The following is a 25,647-nucleotide window of genomic DNA, read 5'->3' on the forward strand; positions in this document are numbered from 1 at the left end:
CTTACACTAAAAACTCAAAAAAATATTCCTTTTTGTTGATATATATTTAATTAAAAATCGTAATGAAACATAGAAAAGTGGCAAAGCTGAAATCGGAGATTTTTTGGCATTTATTTCCCTACTAAAGGACTAAATAATCCATTATCAAAGCTGTTATAGATTAATACCCTAAATGACAGTATAGCTGCATTCAACAGTTGACATATTTTCAGCTGGTATGACACATACTGTAAGTAATACAGCTGTAATGGAACATGCTGGAAGCCATAATATTTTACTATTTCTTATCACATCTCAAAACTGAAACAAATATAGAATACCTAAGGTAATAGTGAATGAAGTAGCCATTTAAGCTTCTGTGAAGTGTCTTTGTGTGTTGGTAAAAGCAGCCTGAGGAAGTTAAAATGTTATTCAAACACTAATGAAACAACGTTTGTTCCACTTCACCAAAAACCCCACATAAAATAGACAGAGGCCTTCATAAAAGACTGCATGAACATCACATGCAATACTCTGGGCTTCTGTGCTGCTTCTTTTCAACATGCTGTAGGTTAAACAAGTACACACACACACACACACACACATATATTAGATGAAGGGTGACAATCATGCTGTGGCATCATGCCATCAGTCAAAACCACATGAGCTTGTCAAAGCTCTTTTCTTTTTTTTTCTTTTTTTTGAGCTTGTCAGAGCTCATTTCATGGGTCCATGCTGCACTGACCTTACTCACATCCACATGCTCTCTCTATCTCTCTCTCTTTACTGACAAGAGTCACTCATAAATCCTCACTTCTGCTTTCTCAGAAAACAGCCCCACCATGATAAATGAAACACTTCTACACTTGCTCACATGACTGGAAATCCCTTCTAAAGAGGAAAGGACACTATCAAAGAAGGAGAGACAGGGAAATACTATGTTGACAGAAACTTGAGTTCATGCTACTTCAGTGTACATGAAGCTGTGGTTTACAGGTGTAGAGTGAGAATGGACCATTCCTTCACCTCTAACAGTGACACAAGCACATTTTACATGCAGGCAGGCAGGCAGGCAGGCAGGCAGGCAGGCAAGAACATCAACAGGCACATTGGCTTCAGTCCCCAAACGTTGAACTTACCAATTCCACGACTAGCGCTGTTAGTGCTGCGCGGGTTAGCTTTAGCTTGTGTGGATGAGCCTGCCTTGCCTGTGGTTTTAGCAGTCTTTTTAGTCCCTGCAGCACCGTCTTTGTGCCTGGTTATGGCTGTAGAGCCCCCTGCCAGTTTGGAAGAAGCAGGAAGAGTGGCACTTTGCTGTTTTTTAGTTTGAGGATCTCGAGGTCGAACTTGTTTTGCCTGGGCGGGGGGTTTAGTATTACACCTCTCTGAGAAGATCAGAGGAAGCAGGAAAGAAAAAGTTGATGTTAAAATGTTACAACAAAGATTGGATGTGAGATAAAAGATGCACATCTGAGCAAACAGATGCAGAAATGGACATGCAGAGAGGTAAACAGGGACAGAAGAGATTGTGAAAGACAAGGAGTGAGTCAGACGAAGATGAAGATGACGAGAGGATATTAATGTCATGAGCAGTTTTACTTAGGACTGTATCAAAACGAATAACGTATCAGGCTTGGCAGGTGAAAGATAAAATGCACCCATTAACCTTCCCAGTGTGACGGCATGTTACTGTATTTGCAGTGTTTGTTGCCTGTGCATTTCTGATTATTGACAAATGAACAAACAGGTATCTGCAAATGGCTCAGAGTTCAATGCTAACAGGGTTGAGATGAAAACAGCACACTTAAGCAGCATCAGACAGGAGAACAGCAGCCCGTCTCCTGAGGGAGAGCAGAGCATTAGGAGATGGCTACTTCTCTGTTAAGACTGCGAATTTCTGCTAGGGGCTGATATAATGGGAATATCTATTTGAACACATTAGACTCGGTCAGAGATCCCACAGAGGATTCAATGTCAACCAGAAAAATTGCTGCAGATAGAAATGCATTCCACGAACAAGAGGAAAAGACTTCAAAGCAACCAGAATCTAAAAAAAGCTGCAACATTTAGTTCTAGCGCATAAAAATGGAATTGCTAAAAGCCTGTAAAAGTCCCACATTCCTAAGTAACAGGATGTGTTTTCTACACTGTGTGTGGAGGAGTAAAACCACATTGATCAACAATTACAATATTCCAATTTCACAACTTTGTAGCTGCTCTGCTGTCTTGACAATATTTGTAGTCCAGTACCTGCTCATACAGATAACAATTACACCAAGAGCAAAAATACAGCATGTTTTTCTTCTGTGAATGAGAAAATCAGAATCAGGACCCCCTAAAAACACATTACTTTGGGTCCAGTTTGTCTCCATGTTCCAGAAAAAGGAAATCTATATGTAGGGAAAAAATGGTGTGCTCAAGATGTAAAATATTATAACAATAAAAGAAACTGTAGAAAGAGCATCTTTGTAATAAATCTTGTTTTTTGTCTGTCAATTTATTTATTTTGTCCTCTGAGATTTTTTTATTTCTTTGTGTATGAATGAAAATGTCTTTATTCCACAACAAACATATAAGTCCCGATATCTCTGCGGTGGCGTTCACATTGTATCTTTTTTGTTTAATAAATCAGCTACTTGTAATTTGGAAAATGGAAAAAACCAAAACAAACCCCTGAATAAACTTCATTGTCACTGACATTTATAATATGCCAGGCGCAAACTATTATCCCTGGGCTAAGGCCTCAACTAGAGCTGAGATCCGAAGATTAAGGACTCTAATCAGCTTTGGATTAAAGGTCACAGTATCACAAAAACTCATGTTGGACACAATCATTGATCCAGACGTTACCTGTTTCATCCTCAGTGCTGGCCAGTCCCGTAGCCTGTTCCTCCCCATGTGTTTCTGTTGACTCGATGTCAACTTTCACCTCCTCTGTCACAGTGGATGTGGCATGGCCATTCAGATTTTCACTGTTGATTGGTTCATCTAAAAAGGAGTAACAACATTTACTGTAACTGAAATCCTCTGCTGTTCAGTACAATTCAGAGTAGAGTCCAAAATAAAAAAAACAAATATGTGAATGAAAGATCAGACAAACCTTGTTCAGGCATGAGTACACCTTTCCTGATCAGATCCTCCCTCGTTTGTCTGGTTGAGATTTTCCTCTCAAGAACTGAAAGATCAAGATCACAGTCAACATCTGACTGAAATCTCACTAGTCAGTGTGTCATAAAAAAAACTGTTAAAAACACATAAAACGTGACATTTTATGCAGTTCATTTAAACAAAAATCTACTAAAGTGTTGCAAAGGAGCTATGTTCCTCTTCTTATTGCCATGCCCATCTTGCACTGCACCCAGCAACACCACATATCGAGTTAGATGAGGAACTAACAGAGGAGCTACTTTTGTCCTCCTGCTTTTGTCTCTCAACCTGAGAATTAGAAAACGTCTGCCTTGTGCCTAAAATCAGATTACACAGAATGAAGTTTAAATTGATTTGGTATACCACCTCTAAACTTTCCAATAAGGCTGTGATATTAAAGGCAGCATTAAATAAAGATGGCTGCAGCTGGACCTGAGCTGACTACATCAGAGGAAGATGATCAGGGGAAAAAATACGTCATGCAAACATTTACAACATTACAAAAGAGGGTGTTACAGTTGATGCTCAACAGTGCAGTGAGGAGAACAGGTTCAGAAGTTCATTCACTTAATGTCTACAAGCCAAGGGTGGGACGACTACAGCTGATTCTGTGTATGACTTTGTTAAATAGCAACAAGTATAGGAGTAAAACTGGTACATTGATCAGTATTCAACAAAACAAATAACACCAAACAAGAAAGTGTCTAAATGTATGTTCTCCCTATGCTACATTTTTCCATTGCACCTTGATATTAATTGGATACCTAATAGTGGCACATTAGAGATGGGTATCGAGAACTGGCACTAAATTGCTACCCATTCCAGACTGTTATAATATTGATAAGCTCCTGGACAAACAGCTCTGCTCTGTATATTTATATGATGTTAATTCATTCTAACACAGTTGGTATAGATGGCAGTAATGCACCTTAATGGTGGTTAACACAAAAAAGAAGAGTTGCCAACCAGAGTGAATCTGAGATGGAGGCAGGAGCCATAGAGCTGCCTGGAGGAGGGCTGACCATACTTAGGCTTGTCAACCTCCAACATAACATTACATTCTGCCATCTGCTTAGGAGTGGTTAATTTACAGCTCACAGCACAACTTAATATGATAAAGTCTCTGGCTTTAGTTTCATATATATATATAGTGTCAGTAAAAAATTGGGCGCCACTAAATATGATCATGATAACACCCGCTACGAAGTTAGCACGCATTAGCTTTCAGGGCTAACTTGGCTTGTCTACTATATTATGTGAACGTCACTTTTTGGTTGACAGTGACTCATTGGTTGAAGAGAAGGTAGAATTCCAGTCAACCAAGATTTTCTTTGTGTTTCTACAGTCCTAATCTAGTAGTTATTAACTCAGGACACAGAAGTGGTTTTAAGCACTTTTAAGTCATATCTTTATGTTTTGCCTCTAAATTATGGAGAACAGTATCAATAAGAGTATCAATAAGACTCTAATGATACCCATCCCTATGGTACATGCATGTATGAAACCTACAGACAGATATATCTAGCAGCCATGGAGAAAAAGAGTCTTTTTGGATTTACCTCTGTCCCTTTTTTTGTTTCCAGAACTTCAGGAATGAATCAGTAAGAGTTGGAAACAAACTGTACACTCTTTTCCTTTTAAAGCTCTACTGGGACTCTACACTGCTCCTGTTCACACTAAATATTCAGCAGAAATCCAAAATCACAAGCTACGATGCTGTAGAGACGCTTGAGTGAGGACAGCAAACACACACAGACACACACACACAATGGACGTCCAACCTTTGGAAAGGTCCTGGAACTTGTCGCTGGTCTTCTTCTTTCTCCATTTCCAGGGTTTGAAGATTTTTCCTAGTGACGACAGCTTGCCTCGTTGCTGCCTTGGTCCAGTGGCATTCTGGGTATTGGTGGCACTGTCCACCACCACGTCACAGCCGGCCAGTGATGGTGTTTTCTCCAACCCGTCAACTACACACAGAAACACAAAAATATATTATCAGATCACATCATGATACAAACTCAAAACATGAATTTGCATTACAGTCAGCTCTGTGCACCAGATGAAGGTTCATGTCTTGTTACACATGTAGATAATAAACATATTTGATGAGTCATATCTAATTTAAGACAGACTCCATCTGTAGATAAATTCAAATTCCAGACTTAAATCTCACCTGTTCACCAGACCCTCTGATTAAACACTAACTTAGTTTTCATTTCTGTCATGCTTTTACATTTGTTTACATAGTTTTAATATTCAGTTTGACATATTTTTAATCTATGCTTTGCTTTACTTTTTTTTTTATTAGCCTCACACTTGTTTTTATTTTATAATGTGATCTTTTTTCTTGCTACAATGTTCTTTGATTTGATTTTCTGTTTTAATATATTCTATTTTATAGATTATTTGATCAAAACAATATTGTTTACATGTGTAATGACGTCACCGAAATGCAAATGAGTGGATTACATCATCTAGAGACTTCTCTAGGAGGTTTTAGCTACCTTCCAGTGAAAATAGTTGGCAACACTGGTCTCACTCAATAACTCAGCTTTCAACAGCAAAGCAGGAACACATTTCAAACTCTGTCTCTGTACAGTATATGTAGTGTGTGTGTGTGCGTGTGTGTGTGTGTGTGTGTGTGTGTGTGTGTGTGTGTGTGTGTCTTGGCTGGATCCATGTCCTTCCACAACTCCTCCTCTTCCTGTTGAAAGATTAGAAGTGCTGTGAACCTTCTGGACTACTGCACACAGTGTGTCCGCAGTGTGTGTGTGTTTATGTGTGTGTGTGTGTTCGCATATTATGCCGGAACCTCAGAGGAAAGAGAGGTGGCTTTGTGATTCCTCAGATTCAAGTAGAGGAAGGTTTTTGTTTTCTCAGCTAGAGATAACAGTGCTGAATCACTCAGGCCTTCTCACTGTGTGAAATTATTTCTGCATGTAAATTTTAGTATTTTTCTGTCAAAATCTCATAATTTATACCTTCAGATTACTTCAGATCTTAATTCTGTAATTAAAATTACAGGATGGCTTGTGTGGTTGGTTAAGCAGGAGCATTAACAGCAAGTTAGCGTCTGTGTTTCAGTGTAGAGGTGTCCTCAAATGATCGTTTCCCTTCCTTAATGACATTCATTCCGTTTGAGCTTGTTCACTCCACACTCTCTCATACAGTTGAGATGCTACATTAGATCACGTTAGATCATGGACATCTATATCAAATATTGTACTGTACCCTAAAATCTCAAAATCTTACAGTCATTTTTTCTTCAAAGCTATTTCGCCGTGTCAGCATTCAGGAAATTTACAAATGTAGGCTTCAAAAACAGGATTACCCCATTTTACAATGTTTTGTTTGGTTGTTACATGGTTTCATCAATGTTTTCATGCATAAGGGACACATAAAAGACATGGGATGTGTCCAAAATTACTTCCTTATTTACTTTCTATCAGATTGGCTGATTAGTGAGTGTGGTTTTTTACTAACTAACTAAATGATCATATGTCCAAGGTCTCAATTTACTGCTCACTATGTAGTAAACCACTGAGTTTCTATTACATTATAAACATAGCTTTATATGGGCAGCAGTGTGAAGTGTGAACAAGTGAACGAGGGAGTTATTCCAACACAGCTGTGCTTTAAAATGTAGAGCCGAAAAGATTAAGACAATTATTTTCATTATTGATTTAGCTGTTCATTATTTTCTCAATGAATCGGTAAGTTACTTGGTCCATAATTGTCATATAATGGTGAAACATGTCAATCACAGTTCTTTAACTCAAGATTCAACCATAAATGTCTTGTTTTGTCCCAACCAATAGTCCACAATCCAAAGACATTCAGTTTACTGTCATAGAAGATTAAAGAAGCCAGAAAATATTCACATTTAAGTAACTATAACCAGAAAAGAATTGAGTCATGTGTTTTCTTTAAAAAATAACTCGATTATCAAAATAGTTGCCAATTACTGTACTTCACTTACTAGCTTCTCTATGTGTGTATATAGAGATTAAATCACATGTGCATTTATTGTCAGTCCTGAGTGTAGACAAGCAGGCCTGCCCTCTTACACACACACACACACACACACACACAATACAAGAAGTACTGGAAGAACTGACATTCAGATACTGGTCAACATGCTAGTCATGACCTCATTTCTTTGGATAATCCAGGAAACTATCTAGGAGAGAAAGAAAGAGTGATGAGATGAGATGATGAGAGGGACTTCACTCATGGCTGCCTTCATGGACCATTCTCAACCTACGGCTGTCACATAAATGAGCACACATGCAGAGTGTGGATGCTGATAATGGGTCAAATCAAAAGCTGGTGATCTCAGCTTATGTGCCTCCAAATAACTACTGATATTAGCACAGGAAAAGAAACGGCAACAGTACAGTTTTGTTCTATTTAAGAAGCTTAGGCAGCAACATAGTCGGCCAAAACATTCTCCCACATTTCAGAGACCAAAGCTGAAAACATAATCACCAAAGTTGTTAAGGTGATCCAGACGTTCAGTACATTTGACAGTAAATGAATCATTAGCTGTTAAGGGTGTAATGTTACGTGTGTTCATCCCAAACTGTTTCATGACCCAAACAATTACTGTCCAAATAGTTTAATAACTTCTCCAACGTACGGAGCAATAATTCTGAGTTCCACACAGAACATTTTGGCAGCATTTAGCTGTAGCATGCTCATGGGCGTATGATAGCCGGCTTAGCTAAAGTACCCTGGTTACGCTGCAGTGTTGCTAACTTCAGAAAGACAAACAGGAGACAACAACAACATATCAGAACAACCCATAGCAGCGTTTTCAGAATGACTGATATGATTTGTAATAAGCTGATTTCAAAACAGTGACAAATCACTGTTATAAATGATTGCTTTATGGTGTAACAACTAGTACTTGGTTTGCGTTGGTTTCTACTTCCTTCAAGTTATACAACCTCATCGACATGGCAACAGTAAACACCATGACAGTCGTTTTTACAGCTTAAAAAAGAAAGTGCCTTTTTGCCATCTGACTTATTATTAAGCCACTGCCCCAACTCCTCCTGATAAGGAAGTCACCTCAACACAATGAGCTACTATTACATGTTTACATTACAAAAAAAAAGAACAAAATGTTACTTTCTACCACAAACGTCAAAAATGAGGTACATCCGTAACCATGAATGCTGTGTATGGTTACACCCCTATTAGCTACTCTATAGGAAGTGTTTACTCCAGGAAATGAAGAATAAAAACAAATCCATATCCTAACCTTCAGCTCAAATGAAAACAATCAATGCCCTGTTATTCTGTTGGCTCTCACCAATACTAAGAGACAGCTGATGCCAATACATGATATTGGTGGCCATCTGGTGCTCAATATGTCTCATTGATGGACTTCAGCTGAAACTGTCTGGCTTTTTTTTCTTTTAATGGTAATGACAGATCAATGTGTTGTTTCAGTAAAAGCATTCTGCATATAATTTTGAGATGAAGCAGGGCTCATTAGTAAAACAAGTGGCTGTTCAATGAGATACAGTCAGCATCCTGTTGCTATTGGTTGCTAAGACTATTGCAGGTCTTTTTCCTCATTTACACCTCCCATAATAACATAAAGATCACGTGTTCTGCACCTAACCCTAACCCACTGCAATAATATGTGTTAATGAACCAACAAACCTAACTGACCTGCAAACCACTGAATTAAAAAAAACAACATTGTTTACTAAACACTGTAAGGCTCTGCGATCTGTGGCCAGGGTGCAAGACACTACAGTTTTGTTGTGAAATATGTCCTTATTACCACATTTGGACTACCTACAGAAAAAACAAAATGGGTTAAGGTGTATTCTGTTTTTGGTCTGGAGCTTTTTTCTGCTCACTTGTTGAGGAAATGATTTTGTTTTAGTTGTGTATGTGCTCAGGAAAGGGTGAAAGGTCATTGCAGGGGCGGTTTGTGGTGAAATGTGTGGTGGTCGACAGAGGCAGCTTGTTGTCTCGTTAGCTGGAGAGGTAATATCTGCAGGGAAACTCAGATAGCACCATTTTTTGTGGTAGATGCTGGCCGTTTGTTGACATTAGAGAGAGGCGAGGCACTCAGGAGCACACAAACACATCACATCCTTTGGATTTTTTGTGGAAAATCCAACGTGGGAGTTTTACATAGAAATCAGTCCACAGGCACAGGAACTGATTACGCTTAACAAAGAAAGTCTGAAAAGGTCTCATTTTTAGGGTCTCATTATGCTACAACCTGTTCACTCATTGGCAATAAAAAAAGGTTAATACATGTAAATTGCTTCTCAATTCTTACATATAGAAACCTTTATGGTATATAACTTCAAATCATCAGTAAAATAAACACTATGACTCTGACTGCTGAAGGATGTGACCAAAAAAAAAATCAGCATTAACATACACAACATGACAACTAAGAGCACAAAACCCAAGAATGAAGACATGGAAAAGTACAGTGCAGAGCCCAGAACATGCTCTCCCCTGATACTAATTTACATCTGTCTCTCTCTCTCTCTCTCTCTCTCTCTCTCACACATACACATACACGTTCACACACACGCACACATACACACTCTCGTTTCCTGTTCCTGTGTTGATATCAAATCACAACAATAGGTGCATTTCAGCAGCTGCTTTGTGCTGCTAATGATGGGAAAATCAGTAACAACGATTATCACCTCAATTAGCCCAACTATTAAACTTCTAGTGGGAACTAAAGGGGCACAATGGGCGTGCCTACTACTTTTACTTGCAGAGTAGAGAAGGCAGAAAGAAAGAGAAACAAGAGAAAGGGAAGAGAAACAGCTGTGGGGAGATGGGGAAAGATTATAGTCAACTTTAAGGAATAGAGACAAGAAGAGGCCAACAAAAGGTGACAAAATATGTGGTGAGAATGGCTTGTGAACGACAGCTTTATCAAAAACACTACTCTGGAAATACATCATATGTTTCAGCACTTCCTGATAAAATCCTTACTATCGATATTACAAAACATTTCGTTGAAACTGGACAGATGACATGTTTGAGCTCCAAAACTAAAAAAAATAAAGAAGAAGGGGAAGATTTGTGATGCCTGCTTGCCATGCAGCAATACAGGAAACAGATATTTTAGTAAGCTTGCATTCTCATGACACACACATGCAGAACATATTCAGCTGCAAAAATCACACACAGCAAGCAAGAAAGGAAGTAAGAGCATGAGCTTGTCCACTAAAGTAAGCTATACTGGAGCTTAAAAATACAACATAGCTTAACCTCAAAGCCAAAGAAAAACAAGCCCGTAGAATATATACAGTATTACAAATGAAAATAGATATACTGTAAGTCCTTAATGGTTGGCCTGCAAGAACAGATGAAATGAGGGAAATTAAGGCCTTAACTTTATCAATCTGCATGGTAATAAAAAGTAATATGTTATTAACTCTAATTTAAATTCCAGTGTAATATAAGCACACCTGGATCAGTTCTGGGCAAACCTGGGTGAAGGTAAATCATAGGTTTCTTTTTAAACACATTATACAATAATTGCTGAAAACCAGTGAAAGAATTGTGAACCATATAGTACTGAAGTGTGGAGTTAGAGCATTAAAATAAAATATATAGCATATATATATAATATATATATGGTTAAAATACTTAACCATTTCTACAGTATGATCAGTTTTTTTTGGGGTGGCTCAATAACGTACAGAGCTTACTTGCATGAGCCCTACCCACACACACACACACACACACACACACACACACAACTGGGAAAACAAACTAGGATTCATTTCAGAAAACCTCCAGTTACTGGTGAATGGGGCCATTTTCGGTCAACATTAGCACTTAAGAGGTCATTTAAAACCCAGCTGAAGAGTCCGTTGATGAGTGGAGCTGCCAGCAGCTTCAGCACCAGCTGTTTGGCTGGAAGGAGGGGTTGAGTCATCGATTTTGAAACCTAATTTTATATTCTTGGTGATTTGTTTTAATCATTGAAATTTGGCTGGGTGGTTAATAATACATTTTGTCTGTGGTGTTATACACACATATTTATGATTACTTAACACAGACTTTAAAATCCATTCATTACCACAAGAACTGCAGAGGTTTGCACTTTTACAACAATTGTGCACTTCAGGCAGGACAGAACCTTCCAAGCAAAGTCGTTTTTCTTCAGCCATTCTTTTGGCAGTAATATTAACTATGACTTTTTAATTACAACAATGTGGCTCCAGTCCACCTCAGCTGAACTCGGGGATTTTATAAACATATTACGACTGCTGACTCGACTCCACGATGCCACGCTGGATTTCACGCTGAAGCATTTTTATTTTTGAAACAGATGACTCGCGATGTCATGGTAGAAGGGTGAGTCAGGATTTAGACATACAACAGCTGTAGAAATGGGTAGGATCATCAGAAACACAACTTTAAACACGACAACATCTGAATAAAGGAATTTCACACAGGCTTTATTCTGTGTGCCTAAAACAAACAAAACTTCCATAACAGTCGCTCAACCTGGCATTGTGTTGTTTCAAATAATATTGTTTGGTACAATGTTAGAGGATTAAAGCGGCGATGTATTGTGACGAAGCCAGCATGCGTGTCTTTTTCAGACGTTAGAGCAGGAACATGTGTTGAGGAGGAGGGGAAAGGGAGAGGCTTCCTTCCTTCACTGTAAGTCACCGGGGAGGGAAGAACAACCAGACGTCATGAACAGAGGAAGAGGGATGGAGGGGGAGAAAGAGGCAAAGAGAGACAAAAGAGGGAGAAGAGTGGGGAAGGAGAGAGAGAGAAAAAAAGAGAGATGGAAAAAGAGCATGTGGGAAAGACGAGGGCAGGGACATAGAAGGGGAAGAAGAGGAAAACAAGGCAACAAGAGGTGTTGGACGAGAGCAGGAGGGAGGGGCGACACTGGGCATTAGCTGCATTTTTAACACTTGGGTCATTTCTTCCAAATCTTTCTCCAATACAAGTAGGCCAGAACACGCACAGTACAGCTTAACTCATGATACTCACAGGACCTAGAAGCTTGGATTATGTCAAGAGTACCAGAACAAACAGGAAACTGCAGCTTTACAGTGTTTAAGCATATAACCAAAACTTATTACGCTCCAGAGGACATTAGTTTAATGTTGTAAGGCCCCTGTTACATTCACTTCCCTCCCATTTTCTTAATAGTGTAGATTCAGCATTAAAAGCACATCACAGCATCATTATGGAAACCATAATGCAACCATATGGGTCATTATTTTAGCCCCAGGTTCCTATGCATGTTGGCTTAAGTGTGCAACAAAACAGTTTTACTTTAAATGCTGACAGCGTCATAAAAAGGGTCCAGTTTTGTTTTCATCCGGAGTCAGTCATCCCTTCCTGTACCTCACTGCCTTCAAGCATTCCCATAAAAATGTGAACAAATGTGAAGTGTTTACTTTATTGCTCACAGATAGACCAAGGACTACAAATGGCAAAGGAAAACTATCCGTAAGTGTGGCTGTACAGGATGCTCATACGTATTTAACATGCTTTTACTACAAATACTGACGCACTGAGAGCTTTATGCATTCATGCCCAGTCAAAAAACAGATGCATGGAGTGCTGCTAAGGTGTAGAACGGCATTCCTCTGATGCTCTTCAGTTCGGGGATCCCACTAGTTTACAGTTATTAAGAAGATCTGAGACATTCAAAAGGGGAATACATTTTAAAAGCCTTTAATACTTCATGGCTACTTTGTCACTATTAAAAACCCGCCGATGTATTTCAGTACGACTTGCTGTGTTAAAGGCCTTAAAGGCTGTAACATGTCGGCATTAAGGCTGGGTATCGTTTAAAAAATTACAATACCACTACCAATCTAGTAGTACTTCATTCAATGCCCATTACACATTTTGTGCACTTGCTTTTAACTGGCATGAACAGACGTGTAGTGTAGCCACACGTTTAGGTAGCATCTGCTGAACTGCTAACCGCGCTAACTCAAATCAACCACGACTTCACCACCACAGACAAGTTGTAGCTGCTGTGGCAGTGGGCCAATCACATGTCGCATTAAATCGAAGAACACTTGCGTTGATTGGCTGACAAATCCATACAAATAATCCTATTTTCTAGCTCTGGGTGTAAAAGGGATCAATTGCAGGTATGTTTTGATGGGAGACATCTCAATACTACTTGGTATCGATACCCAGCCCTTGTCGGCATGTTTCAGATCTTTTCAATAATTGTATGTATTCGTAGTCGTATGTATTATCTTGTAAAGCTTTATGTCTGTGTAGCTTCACTGTTATTCTCCATGCATCCTTCCATCAGTATTTATGTAGCTAACTGGGGCTGCAACTAACACCTACCTATAAAATGTCAGAAAATAGTGAAAACGTCTTAAAGCTCATGGAGACATTTTAAAGTGTCTAGATTTTTTTCCAATCAACTGTGTACACCCTTAAGACTCTGTATGTCGTTATGATGAGTGTCAGTCATGTTGTTAATAGTCAGGCTGGTGACAAATCACAGCAATAAAGTAGGGAAACATTATGAATGCATATGGTTAATGGTTGATGTAATGTAACTAAATGTAAGATTATGGATCAAATTGTTCATCAAAACACAGAATGAGGGAATATTTTCCGGAAGAATAGTGATCAGCCGTCCAGTAGAGACTAAAAAAGAAATCTACAACATCTACTACTTTCTGTGTGTTTTACCTTTAATTAATCAAACATCTGTAGACAAAAATGGTTGTCTACAGTAACGGTTCAAAGTGACACTGGATATTGAATTGATAGTTTCAATATGAAGGACAAAAAACGACATAACAATAAATAAATAAATACACATATAAATATATAAATGCATAAATAAATACATATTTTTAATCGTGAAAAAGGCAAATTTTACATTTCTACATGTTTTATTTATTTATTTGTGTATTTATTCATTTATATATATATTTATTTATACATTTCATTATTTATGTCTACATTTATTTATCTATTTATTCATTTCTGTAGGATATTTCTACATTTATTTATTTCTTCCTACATTTATTTCTACATTTGCACATTTATTTATTTCTGTATTTCTGTCTCTGTATGTTAATGAATGAACATTATTCTTAAGCACGATTGGTTAACTGGGTGAATCAGACAAAAGCAAACGATTCATGCATGGATGCAAATGAATGCATTCTCCTGTTCATGCTCTTGTCCGCGGGATGCAAAGGCTGCAGCCAAACTAAGCATAAGCTAGAAGCAGACACACAGAAGAAGAAGAATGGCTTCAAGCGGGACACCACTGGCAGACCTCTTGAGGACCTCCAGACTGCCCAACACGATCGGGTCAACCTTCACATCCATGTCAGCCTGAAGCTGAGCTAAATCCTCCATAATACGCCCCAGACGAAACTGGAGGTAGTCGGTGGGTTCGTGGTTGTCTACATCACTCGCCAATGACCTCGAATCATTGGAGATGGCTCTCACAACAACACTTTCCATGGCACTTTAGGTCTACAGCAGGTGGGGAGTTTCCATCCTCTGAAATGAGGCCAACGTGGAAGTAACTTAAGTCACTTGGGTGACGTCACGGATGTTACGTCCATTTCTTTTATACAGCCTATGGTCTACCGCGAAAAGTTTGGTATAGCTATCACTCCAGTCCAGGCAGTAGTAGATAGTATCACACACACACCATTCAAACCATAAGAGTAATGTTAGAACCACCCACTTAATACATTCAAGATTTGTATCACTGGGGTCATATATTATTGGAGTGTAACATGCCAAACACAGAAGGAAAACCCAGAATAGAGACAGATCTATGAGTGACAGACCTGAAACAATTGAGGGTTAGAGTTAGGGTTCGTAATCAGTCACTGTTTTGACCTGTTTTGACTATCGTTTTATTGCCCAGGTTATTCTCCAGGTAAAAACTGGAGTGTCAGTAACATATATTTGACAATAACATTTGAGGACATCAGCTTGGGCACTGTGGAATAGGGTCTGACATTTTCCACCATTTTGTAGGCCAAACAACTAATCTTACCCAGAACATAACAGATAATGAACATAAACATATGTTGCTGCCTTAACATCACTGTAAACTGAATATCTTTGGGTTTTCATCAGGCAAATTATAACGGGTTTTTTTGGCATCACCCTGAGTCTCAAGCAATTGTCAGGAGCGAATAAATCAGTTTTCAGACCAAGCACTCAATCAGTTAATTGAGGAAATCATTTCAGACAGTTCATGGCAGCCATAATAAGGAGTCCAGCACATTACAATACTACTTCTACAATCAACATCTAAAAAAGAAGTGATGACATTTCCTGTGAAGCTATGAGTAAGACACTTAAAGGCATAAGTTTCTGACTGTGAATTTGGATGTAATCTTAGAGATAGATAGATAGATAGATAGATAGATAGATAGATAGATAGATAGATAGATAGATAGATAGATAGATAGCCTTTATTGTCCGAAGGGGAAATTGGGCTTCAGATGGAAAAAACAAAACTTAGTTTATAAACTAAGATGCTGCATTTGAGATCATCTGGAGACAAATCAAACAGGCTATCAATGCATGAATCCATCAAACAGCCTGATTAACAACCTGTTGGTCGTTTTACAGTGTAGCTTTAACATTTCACTTACATAGTTTTATTCTAATTGAGCAACTTCAGTTTACGACAAGTTCAGAAACTGTGTGTGTGTGTGTGTGTGTGTGTGTGTGTGTGTGTGTGTGTGTGTGTGTGATGCAACACTGGCCAAATTAATTTAACACACATTTAGTTAGCTCACTTCCTATTTTAGTTTGAAGCCGTTTAAACGTTTAGTTTGTGATCAGTTGTGAGTGATATTTCGAATAGGTTAATTAAGCGAGAGAAAGAAAGAAAGACAGAAAAGAAAGAAAGAAAGAAAGAAAGAAAGAGAGAACGAAAATGAGCAGACTTCCTGAATGAAGATAGCGGAATGTGAGCGAGAGGGAACACACACAACCACACACACACACACACATACACACACGCACGCACACACATATACACACACACACTCACCGCTCGCAGGCTGAGATACGGCAGAGACTGCAGTCTGACCCATATTCAGCTCTTACGGAGGTCCGGGCCGGACCGGGCCCCCTCCAAACCCGCGATCACGGACTTGTATCACCGCATAAATCCCGCCCGCGGCCGCCGTGTGAGCTCATTTCAATAAAGAAAGAGGTTTTCAGACCGTGATGGCTGAGTCGCTGGAAACTTGGTTCACTGACTGACTGGGACGCTACTACGTCGTAACTTCCCCTCCCACCCACCTCTCACCCCCTCCTCCTGTGAGCAGCTGAAGAATGCCTCTCATTCCGCTGCGCAGATTAGAGGCGCTGCTGGGGTCAAAGGGTGAAGGGTCCGACAACCTCACACTCAAGTTTACACTGGCAAAACACAAGAAAAGTAATATAAGCAGGACTGACAGAGCGGGAAAGTTTGAAATTAGTTAGAATTTGCTCACTGGGGGCAAAACAGAGTGAAAATGTAGTCACTGGAGGTCAAAACAGAGTGACATATCACTGGGGGGAAACAATGACATGTCTCTGGGGGGAAAACAGAATGATATATCACTGGGGCAGAACGGTAAATTGTCAGAATTTCCTCATGGAGGCAAAACAGTAAGAACAACTTTAGATGGCGGCTAAACAGAGTGACAATCTACTCACTGGGGGGTAAAACAGTAAAAACTTACTTACTGGGGGCAAAACGGTCACAATCTACTATCTCTAGGCAGAAGAGAGTGACAATTTGCTCACTAGGGGGCAAAGTAGAGTGAAAATGTACTCACTGGGGCAAAATAGATTTAAAATGTACTCAATAGGGTACAATAGAGTGACAATTGGCTCACTGGGGGCAGAGCAGTGACAATTTACTCACCTATAGCAGGGGAGCACTAAATGAGTGTTTTGTTTACTCACAAGTGTGCTTATATACAACTTTTGGACATATGCACTTCTTCACCCTTACTTGCTTGTGCTTGTTTGCCCTCTTTTTTCTTTTTTCTTGTTTCCCTGCTTACTGGCATGGGTTATCGTCTGGTTTCATTTTGAATGGTTTACAGGCCGAGAGCCACCAAACTTATCGTGCTACCTCACTGAATAGCCCCACTTATTTATCATTTATTGTGAATTCCTTTTTGAAAGGTCTTGGACTGGAGGTAGGGCCTATTATTGCACTTTTTTGGGCTGTGGGGGCTGGGGGTGCACCAATCTAAGCAAAGCTGTATAACTTTATTCATTCTCATCCTCTGTGTGGATGTGAATCATCGTGATTCATATTTTGGCTATTATCATGCAGCCCTACTAGCCCCACCCACCATCACCCCCTTTGTAGGGAAAATCTCACCTAGAGCACCAGTATAGTAAGGGCTAATCATGTCCTAATCATTGGAGATAAGGGGGACTAATGGCTTTCAGAGGCAATGGCCTGAAAACCCCAGAGACTCCTAAAGCCCTGGTTTGTTCCATATCATTTGGGTCTATATCATGTGATTGAAGACCCCCTGCAGTCAAAAATATGTTTAGCTTCATGTTCCTTTAGTTGGCTGAGCAAGAATAGAAGACACATTCATCTGATGACAAGGAAAGTTTTTCTGTGCTCACCGAAATTCTACATATGCTGAAAATCCATCCAATCCATAATCCAATATTGCACTTACACAAGTGTGATGTGGAAACCTGAAGTCTTCAGTGCTCATACAATGACTTTACAGAGAAGTAGGAAACATCTTGTGTCCAGCAGTAAAATATTGGCATACTCATAGAGTCTGGATTTTTTTTTTATAAGTGAGAAAGATGATATGATATTTTATGGATTTTAACAGCAGCTCCATGGGGAAACACAAAGAGGGAATTTAGTACTAAAGAGATTTGAACTTTTGAAGACTTTTATATGAGTCTCATATAAACTCCAAATAAACTATGACATTCAACACACATGAGGAAAGGATCTTTTTAATGATCAGTATGAACAGGAGGAATGATTACACCAAGAAAAAACATATTGTGACCTGATTATTATTTTTAGACAGATCTGAAATTATAAACCTATCCTTTAAGGTAAAGTATGGAAACAGTTCAACTTGATTAAAGATGTAGCTATTCATTATTGTCATTATTTCATGCAGATTGTTTTATGGGTCAGTGGATTAATCGAAAATGTCAGTAAAAGGTAAAAAATGTCCTTCACAATTCCCTAAAGCCATAATAATCCAAAGTTATTCAGTTTATTATCATATAAAAGAAATAAAAGCAGCTGATCCCCAACACTAAAGATGCAATAAGGGAATTTTTAACATTTGAAATTTAAATAGAGTTAAACGATTAACAATTATGATGCTTACTTTTATGCTTACATTGATTAATCCTTCTTTCCAGCTGTGTGGTCAATATATGTTGTAATGTTTTATTAAATTTATGCTTATTTTTACCTTCTTTTTATGTTATTCTTTAATTTTATATCTTGTTTTTTGTTTGATGTGAACATTTGAAGATGTCAGACCAGGCTTGGGAGTTTACTGACCCCAGTGTTGCACAATATTTTTGATTTACAGTGCATAATGAATAAATGAGTCAAGAGTCTGGACAGTGTCTGTGGCTCCAAAAAGAGGAGAGGTCACCCGGATGGAGCAAGCTCTACCCTGGGGGTGATTTATTTTCAAAAAAGACAAGATGACAGTAAACCCTGATACAGATTAAAATGGAGCAAAGGCGAAAATCTGACAAGGTTTGTCAGCATGACCATTAAATCCTTTGATAGTAAATATCTGTTTAACATTAGCCTCATGAGCTCATTCCGCTTCTCACTGACAACTGTGCCCAACCAAGCCAAACACTGCCGCCTCAGACTCGCAATATGAGTGTCAACTAAAGTGTAATGTGATTTTGTGTGTGCGTGTGTGTGTGTGTGTGCACGTGTGTGTGTGTGCATGTGTGTCTGCCAGTCGGTCGGCTGTCTGACCACTCAATTCTGCCAAACTGGGTTCTGCAGAGTCTCAGCTGACACTTTGTTGACAGTGATGACAGATAAAGCTCTCAATCTCTCTCTCTCTTTCTCTCTCCCTCTCTCTCTCTCTGTCACTCTCTCTCTCTCCCTCTCTCTCTCTCTCACACACACACACACGCCACACACACACACACACACTCGCATGCATGCACACACACACACACACAGACACACACACACGTGGGTAGCAGACAATACCAATTGAATGTTGCCAGATGATGATTTTCCATGAAGACCAAGACTGCCATCTAGTGTTTCCCACTCAACTCAAATGACTTTACTCATTTAGTGTTCATTTGGGTATCTTATTTTCTTTTTAAGACAGACTTGAAAAACTGTGAACTCATCCTTTAACAAGGAGACTAAACATATTTTGTCTTTTAAAAAGTTCTTGTTCTCTCTTGTTCTAAAACCCCTGTCTCTGCTTCTTCATGCCACTACTGTTCACCGCTCCTTTAAGAAAGCACATTGTTGCTACAGATTGTTGCTGGGAAAGGAAAAATAAAGCCAGCAGTGCCCTTTAAACAAAACTAACTAGTTAGGAAAGGACAAAATGGAGCCATCAAAACAGAGTAGTGTCTGGCTTCAACAGCAGCATGTACAGACTGAAATTGTTAAAATGTTTGATTAGGATCACCTAACTCTTGCATATTTAAATCTTCTCATTCCAGTGTGATTAGACGTAACACTAAACATAAACATCTTGGGTATTCTGCCTTTTGTTGGACCATAGTCAGTTAGTTAGTTAGTTAGTTAGTTCTTCTGTACCATGTTCTACAAATAAAACAGCTTAGTGTCTTATAATCATTCATTTCAAAAAACCAGAAATTATGGACATTATATGATGAGCAATAAAAGATAATGTGGACTTTGTGTTCAGCGTCACCTACAGTAAATCACATGGTAAATACAATTGCTTCACAGAGAGCAGTAAACCTGTCTGTTTAGCTAATGGTAACAACCCATCTGTCTTCCTACATCAGGTAGAGTTCGTGCTGGGCACGCATGAATACATTGTAATGTGTTTTGGAAAAAGAAAAGAGAACTGATTATACAAATTAGCTCCATCTGACAGCTGTTTGATGGGAATCGAAATCCTGTTTTGTTTGTCAGCCTTAAATTCAGCCTTATTCACACCTGAGAACTGCCAGGACGACTGTAGACTTTGGGTACTGTCGTTAGTGAATTGAAGCAGATAATTGAGACAGGATGGAAGTCAGTGGAGAGGTGGGAGGATAGAGGCTGGACAGGAGGCTGAAAGTACTTAGAGAATTTAACAGAGGAAAGTGACTGTGTTAGCATTGATGTAGAAGTAATGATGTTAACTTGATGCATCAGCAACGCATGTTGAATTTGTTGGAGGGTACACATGTGCTAAAGAGACAATAAGAACAGTTGAGAGTATGGCTGTGATGATAGAAGAAGACATGGATTAAAGAGGTCTGCAGGTGTACTGGCCCACTACTTCTCTTTCATGTGAATGTCATGTTGATACTTTGAGTATTTCTATAATGAACACAGACCCTGACGGAATAATTACAAGAGGATCTTCATTGCCTTTTTCATACACACTTCTTCACATCTCTGAAACTCCATGCTGCCAGTGTATTGCAGACTGCGCAATATACCGGCAGCATCTGAGATCTTCAAAGATTGATTAGATTCAAAATCTTGATCCTCGCTAAAACAGACCTGTGGAAATGTGTGTGTGTGTGTGTGTGTGTGTGTGTGTGTGTGTGTGTGTGTGTAGCCTCTTTTATATCTTCATCATATATTTTTATGTATTTTATGTTCAGTATGTGTGTGTGTTCCCTTTGGGAATATTAAAGTTCAAGTTGAGTACACACCAGTTCACACAGTACCTTAAAATAAACACATTTCCCCCTGTTATGGCTATGATGTACCATGTGATCATTATCATTTGGGCATAACACACATTGACACCCTGGAATCGCAGCAATGACTGAAGATCATTTGAACCAGGGTAATATTTCCTCCGGAGTTGAAAAGGACATTATACAACAATTTTCTCCACATCATGTGCAAACTGATATAAAAATCTGTGGCGATATCTCCTTTTAATTTTGTTCATGTTATTCAACATATCACTATCTGTATTCAATTCCTGTGTATTTGTACTGTCAGTACTGTCCAGGTTTTCTTCCATTAGTTTTTTCAGTTTAAAAAAAAGAATTTCACAAATCCAATATTCAATAGTTACTTTACATGCACCCAGTATATTTTATTTACTGAATTCACTTTAAGATGTTCACCTGATAATCAAAGAAACAACTGTATGTGTGAAAGAGGCAGACACACTGTAAGAAAAGAAAAAACAAAGATAAAGATAACACTGGTTGTGCTTTTTGATCATGCACTTATCTCTTCTTTGGGACGTTAAGGTCACAATCTCACTATTGACCCATATGGCTACCACTACCTAAAAGCTTTTTCTGGATTTAGCTTAGATCAATCCAATGCTTTTAAATCTGTACAAGAATACACCATCCAAAGCAGAGATCTTTAGGAATATACTCAAAGTCAAGAGGACACCTCTTCCAGTATTTCAAGGTGACACTTTTCATAAACAGGGTATTGTTCTTCCTGACACTAAATAACAGAGATTAACTGAGGGGACCTGACCTTTTCATTGACCAGAACAGTGAAAGGAAAGAGAAGAGAGGTGGAGGAGGAGAAGGTCTCGAAGAAAGGAAGGGAGTCATCAAATATTAAGTAGTAGCCTCAGCGGAACAAGAGGGTAATAATTGTTTAAGTGCTACTTTTCAGAGCCTTTCTCCCCTCCCCTTGATTTATTTATTAAACTCAGTTTTTGTCAGGGTACAGTCTCGTCATTTTGTCATTGCCAAAGTACAAGAAAGGGTCTAAAATGATTTTCTGCATTCGTGGCTCAGTGATTGATCATCCAGAAAATAAACGTTCAGCATAAATCATAACTTAAAATGATGTACAGTTGAACACCCCTCTTAGTTACATAAATCCAAACTGGTTTAGATGTGTGAAGTTATACCCATAGTTTTAGCATGCCTAAACTTTTGAGAGTGAAGGGCCAGACTTCTCTTCACCAGGACTGTGATTCAGGCCACAAACTGTCATAACAGTCAAGTGTGAGTCAGCGAAGACCAGGCCCTGTTCTACGAGAAACCACTCTCAGCTGAGAAGAGCTGAACTTAAATGGTCTTGGTACACAACCAGTGCAAACTCATCAAAGCAGCAGTCTATAAAACAAATATGAGTTAATAGGTTTACATATCATATTTAATAAATGTTTGATTGCATTTGATTGTTGAGATTGTTAATCAGTTCTACTAAATTCTACTAAAGAAATCAATGTATGTGTGGGGGCTTCCCTGGAATTAGCCATTTTTCTGTGATTGTATCGTACATGAACACCATTTTCTTTTTCTGTTACAATAGTTTAGGTTATTTCACCTGAGCGATTTGTTTTTCCTCTGTGCTTTTCTCAAGTGGTTTGAAGTGTGTATGTGGGGTGCGGTATGTGTGTGTGTGTGTGTGTGTGGGGGGGGGGGGGGGGGGGGGGGGGGGGGTGTTTACTAGGGAAATGACAGTTGGTGGTGGTTTGGTCATTGCTAGTCAAGACACAACGACACAGCCCTGATAAAGCAGATAAATTGAGTTTCTGGGTGTTGACCTCTGAAAAGACTTGATTTAAGATGTGTATATGCTCTACTCTGGAAAAAATAATGTATGTCTAATATGGATTTTCCACAAAAACAAAAAAAAATTAAAATGCTATCCCTCATTAAAAATCCTAGATTTTATGTAAATATTGTTAATTAAAAAAAAAAAAAAAAAAGTTTAACTGCTCTGGTCACAAGATGTCTCCTACTTTACTGTAAAGTACATTTTCAGTGTATGGGGACTGGAGGTTTCAAGTTTCCATAGAAAACGTGTAGGATGTAATACTGGATTCCGATCGGCTCCAAACATGTCGTGATGTCACAAATTGTGATTGCATGCGTACGCTTTAAACTCCATTTTTGGTAATCACAGAGAAACGTTGCCCCATCAGAAGGAACAAGAAGAAAAACACATTTTTTAGTGGAGGGGGGCTTTAAGATTTGATTTTTCGGGTGATTTAGAGTGAATTTTCATCCCCAAAGTAGTTCTGCTCTCATTAGGTCTGACTTTCTTCATGTTTCTTCAGTGTAGCCACCAGGTATGAATCACTGACATTTACCATTCACCAGAAATTGCTCTGAGAATAAATTTAGATGCATGCGGCATTGGCTGCTGTGCTGATAATATTGTTCCTGTACATGCTTCCACAGTGAAAGTAAACCTATTTGCAATACCGGGATCCAGCTATTATCTAATAAATCCTCCTTCCATATATGACTTTGTTCTTTGGTTCCACAGCTCAACCCTTACATTTCCCTATTAATGGGGCGGTGACTTTATAATATTAACAGTACAGCCGGTCTGCAGTGGCACAGTGCTGGTTACTATCATTTCTCTTCCTCTTCCCATCTGCCCGCCAGCTTTGTCTGTAACCTGATCTCCTGTTTGTTGTATTCTGTTTGGCACAACCCATAAGCCGCCATCATTGCTAAAATGTTGCCTGTATGAATCAATAGTTGACATCCTGCCAGACAGGCTTAAAAGAAAGCGAGCCGGAAAGAGGGAGAGAATGAGTGAGACAGACAGAGAGAGAGAGGCAGGGAGAGAGAGAAGTAGGGACAGAAAAAGCTGGAGAAAAGATTGATACTGTAGTGTGGGGTCTTTATTAGCACAGGATAAAGGCCACAGTTGCAGGATAATGCAGTAGCAACAGAAGATTACAGACACTATGTTTCAGAAAGAAAACACAAGCCATGAGTGTGTGTGAGAAGTGATGGGAGTGAGTGGACAGGGGATTGGTAGAATAAACAAACGGCAGCCAGCATTTATTTCTACCCCTTAATACTCATACTATATAAGGTCATATCTGAACTGATATACTGGAGAGACGCTGTCAATTGCAAAAGCAGCTGTCCTATAAGCACACAAGTCTTGTTTGCCTGATTGTGTCATGTGGCTGTTAGACAGGACATTATTACTCTCATGGAGACTCAACATGGTTTGTTTAAAAGTGGATGGCTTCTGGTTGATGATGACCACTTTGGCCACCGTCCAGTTATAGCTCTTACTGACACACTGCGGTCTGTTTTCTGGTGCGGGTGTCTCAAGAGGTCAGCGACAGCACCACATGCTGGCTTTAAATTATTCGATAAATCATTGGATTAACATTTCTGTCAAATGAGTAAATCCATCTGTCAAACTGGCAATATCTTGTTTTTAAAAGGGCAAGTGAACGAAATATCTTATAAAGAATACTTTAAGCTTCAATCTGACACAGCATTTGTAGCATAAGTGAGGTTAGGGTTAACCTCAAATGACCATATAATTTATATTCTTGTCACCTTTAACACATTTAACATCTTAGGTTTTTTTGTTTAGCTGTTGTATGTATTTGCCTGTATTTCTTTACTCTTTGGTTTTTATGTGGTATAAGAGGTCTACCCGACAAACCCTTATGAGTTATATTGGCTCCTCCTGCACATTTCTCTTTTGTTAGTTATTGTTCTCTTTTTCTTATCTCAGTGTTCATTTTTTTCTTCTGTGCAATAAAAAGAAATGTCAATCAAAATGAAAATGTGCACATTCAGTCTTGTGTTACATTGTCTCCTAAACACACAGAGACACAAAACATGACATGTACGTCCAACAAAAAGAACAGGATATACACTTCATGCTCACTGCAGACACACACACACACATCACATATGCATAAGTGTGCACACTCACAGATGCTACTTTGCCTTGCAAAACACAGTTTCACCAACAGCGATAATGTGTTTTGTACCCATTCAATTCCTAGCTCACATCTCTGACAACATACACACACACACACACACACACGCACACAGATAAAGATGCATGGATAAAAGTGGATTTATTATTGTTGTAAAGCCTACCTGAGACAACTGGCAAAAAATCAATCTGAGTAAAACCAATGTCTCTACTACCCAAAACTTCTGGCTTTTTAAAATGAACACATAAAAACAGGAGCCTTTTCCCTATTAAACACAACTATATCATCCAACAATGTTGGCAAACAGTAATTAAACTATATTAGATAACATGGGCCCGATATAGCCTTCCTGCCTCCTCTGGCTGAGTGTGACTGCAACCAATACACCAACATATCATTGTCATTTAGTCTAATACACCCAAGATGGCTACCAGCCAAATCCACCTGGACCATATGTTCCTCTATTGACTGCTGACAATAATTGCCATTAGATGAGGCTTTGTGTCAATCATAAAAGAAAATGGTATAATGAAACCCTAGAACTTACAACACTAATATCTGCTCATAAAGTTGAACACATGATCATCAATCATCAATAAGCATTGCCAAAGATCTTTAAATAAGAGTGTTATCAGCAAAACATATCTTGCAG

At 38.9% G+C, this 25,647-nt stretch overlaps 1 protein-coding gene across 2 annotated transcripts in view; it reads right to left on the reverse strand.

Annotated features, from left to right (window-relative positions):
* phactr2 (phosphatase and actin regulator 2) overlaps window positions 1-25,647 on the reverse strand; it is a 46,963-nt gene that overhangs the window by 13,270 nt on the left and 8,046 nt on the right. The window contains exons 1-4 of one of the 2 annotated variants that reach the window (XM_053333035.1): window positions 16,172-16,351; window positions 4,908-5,093; window positions 3,080-3,154; window positions 2,830-2,967 (exon numbers count right to left, since the gene is read on the reverse strand). In XM_053333035.1, coding sequence (XP_053189010.1) covers window positions 2,830-2,967; window positions 3,080-3,154; window positions 4,908-5,093; window positions 16,172-16,214 — 442 coding nt within the window. In that variant the 5' untranslated portion in view covers window positions 16,215-16,351. Of the gene's footprint in view, window positions 1-2,829; window positions 2,968-3,079; window positions 3,155-4,907; window positions 5,094-16,171; window positions 16,352-25,647 lie in introns of those variants that run through there. The other variant, XM_053333034.1, reaches the window with a different exon arrangement.

This window comes from Scomber japonicus, chromosome 14 (assembly GCF_027409825.1).
Source record: "Scomber japonicus isolate fScoJap1 chromosome 14, fScoJap1.pri, whole genome shotgun sequence".
NCBI classification, from domain to species: domain Eukaryota; kingdom Metazoa; phylum Chordata; class Actinopteri; order Scombriformes; family Scombridae; genus Scomber; species Scomber japonicus.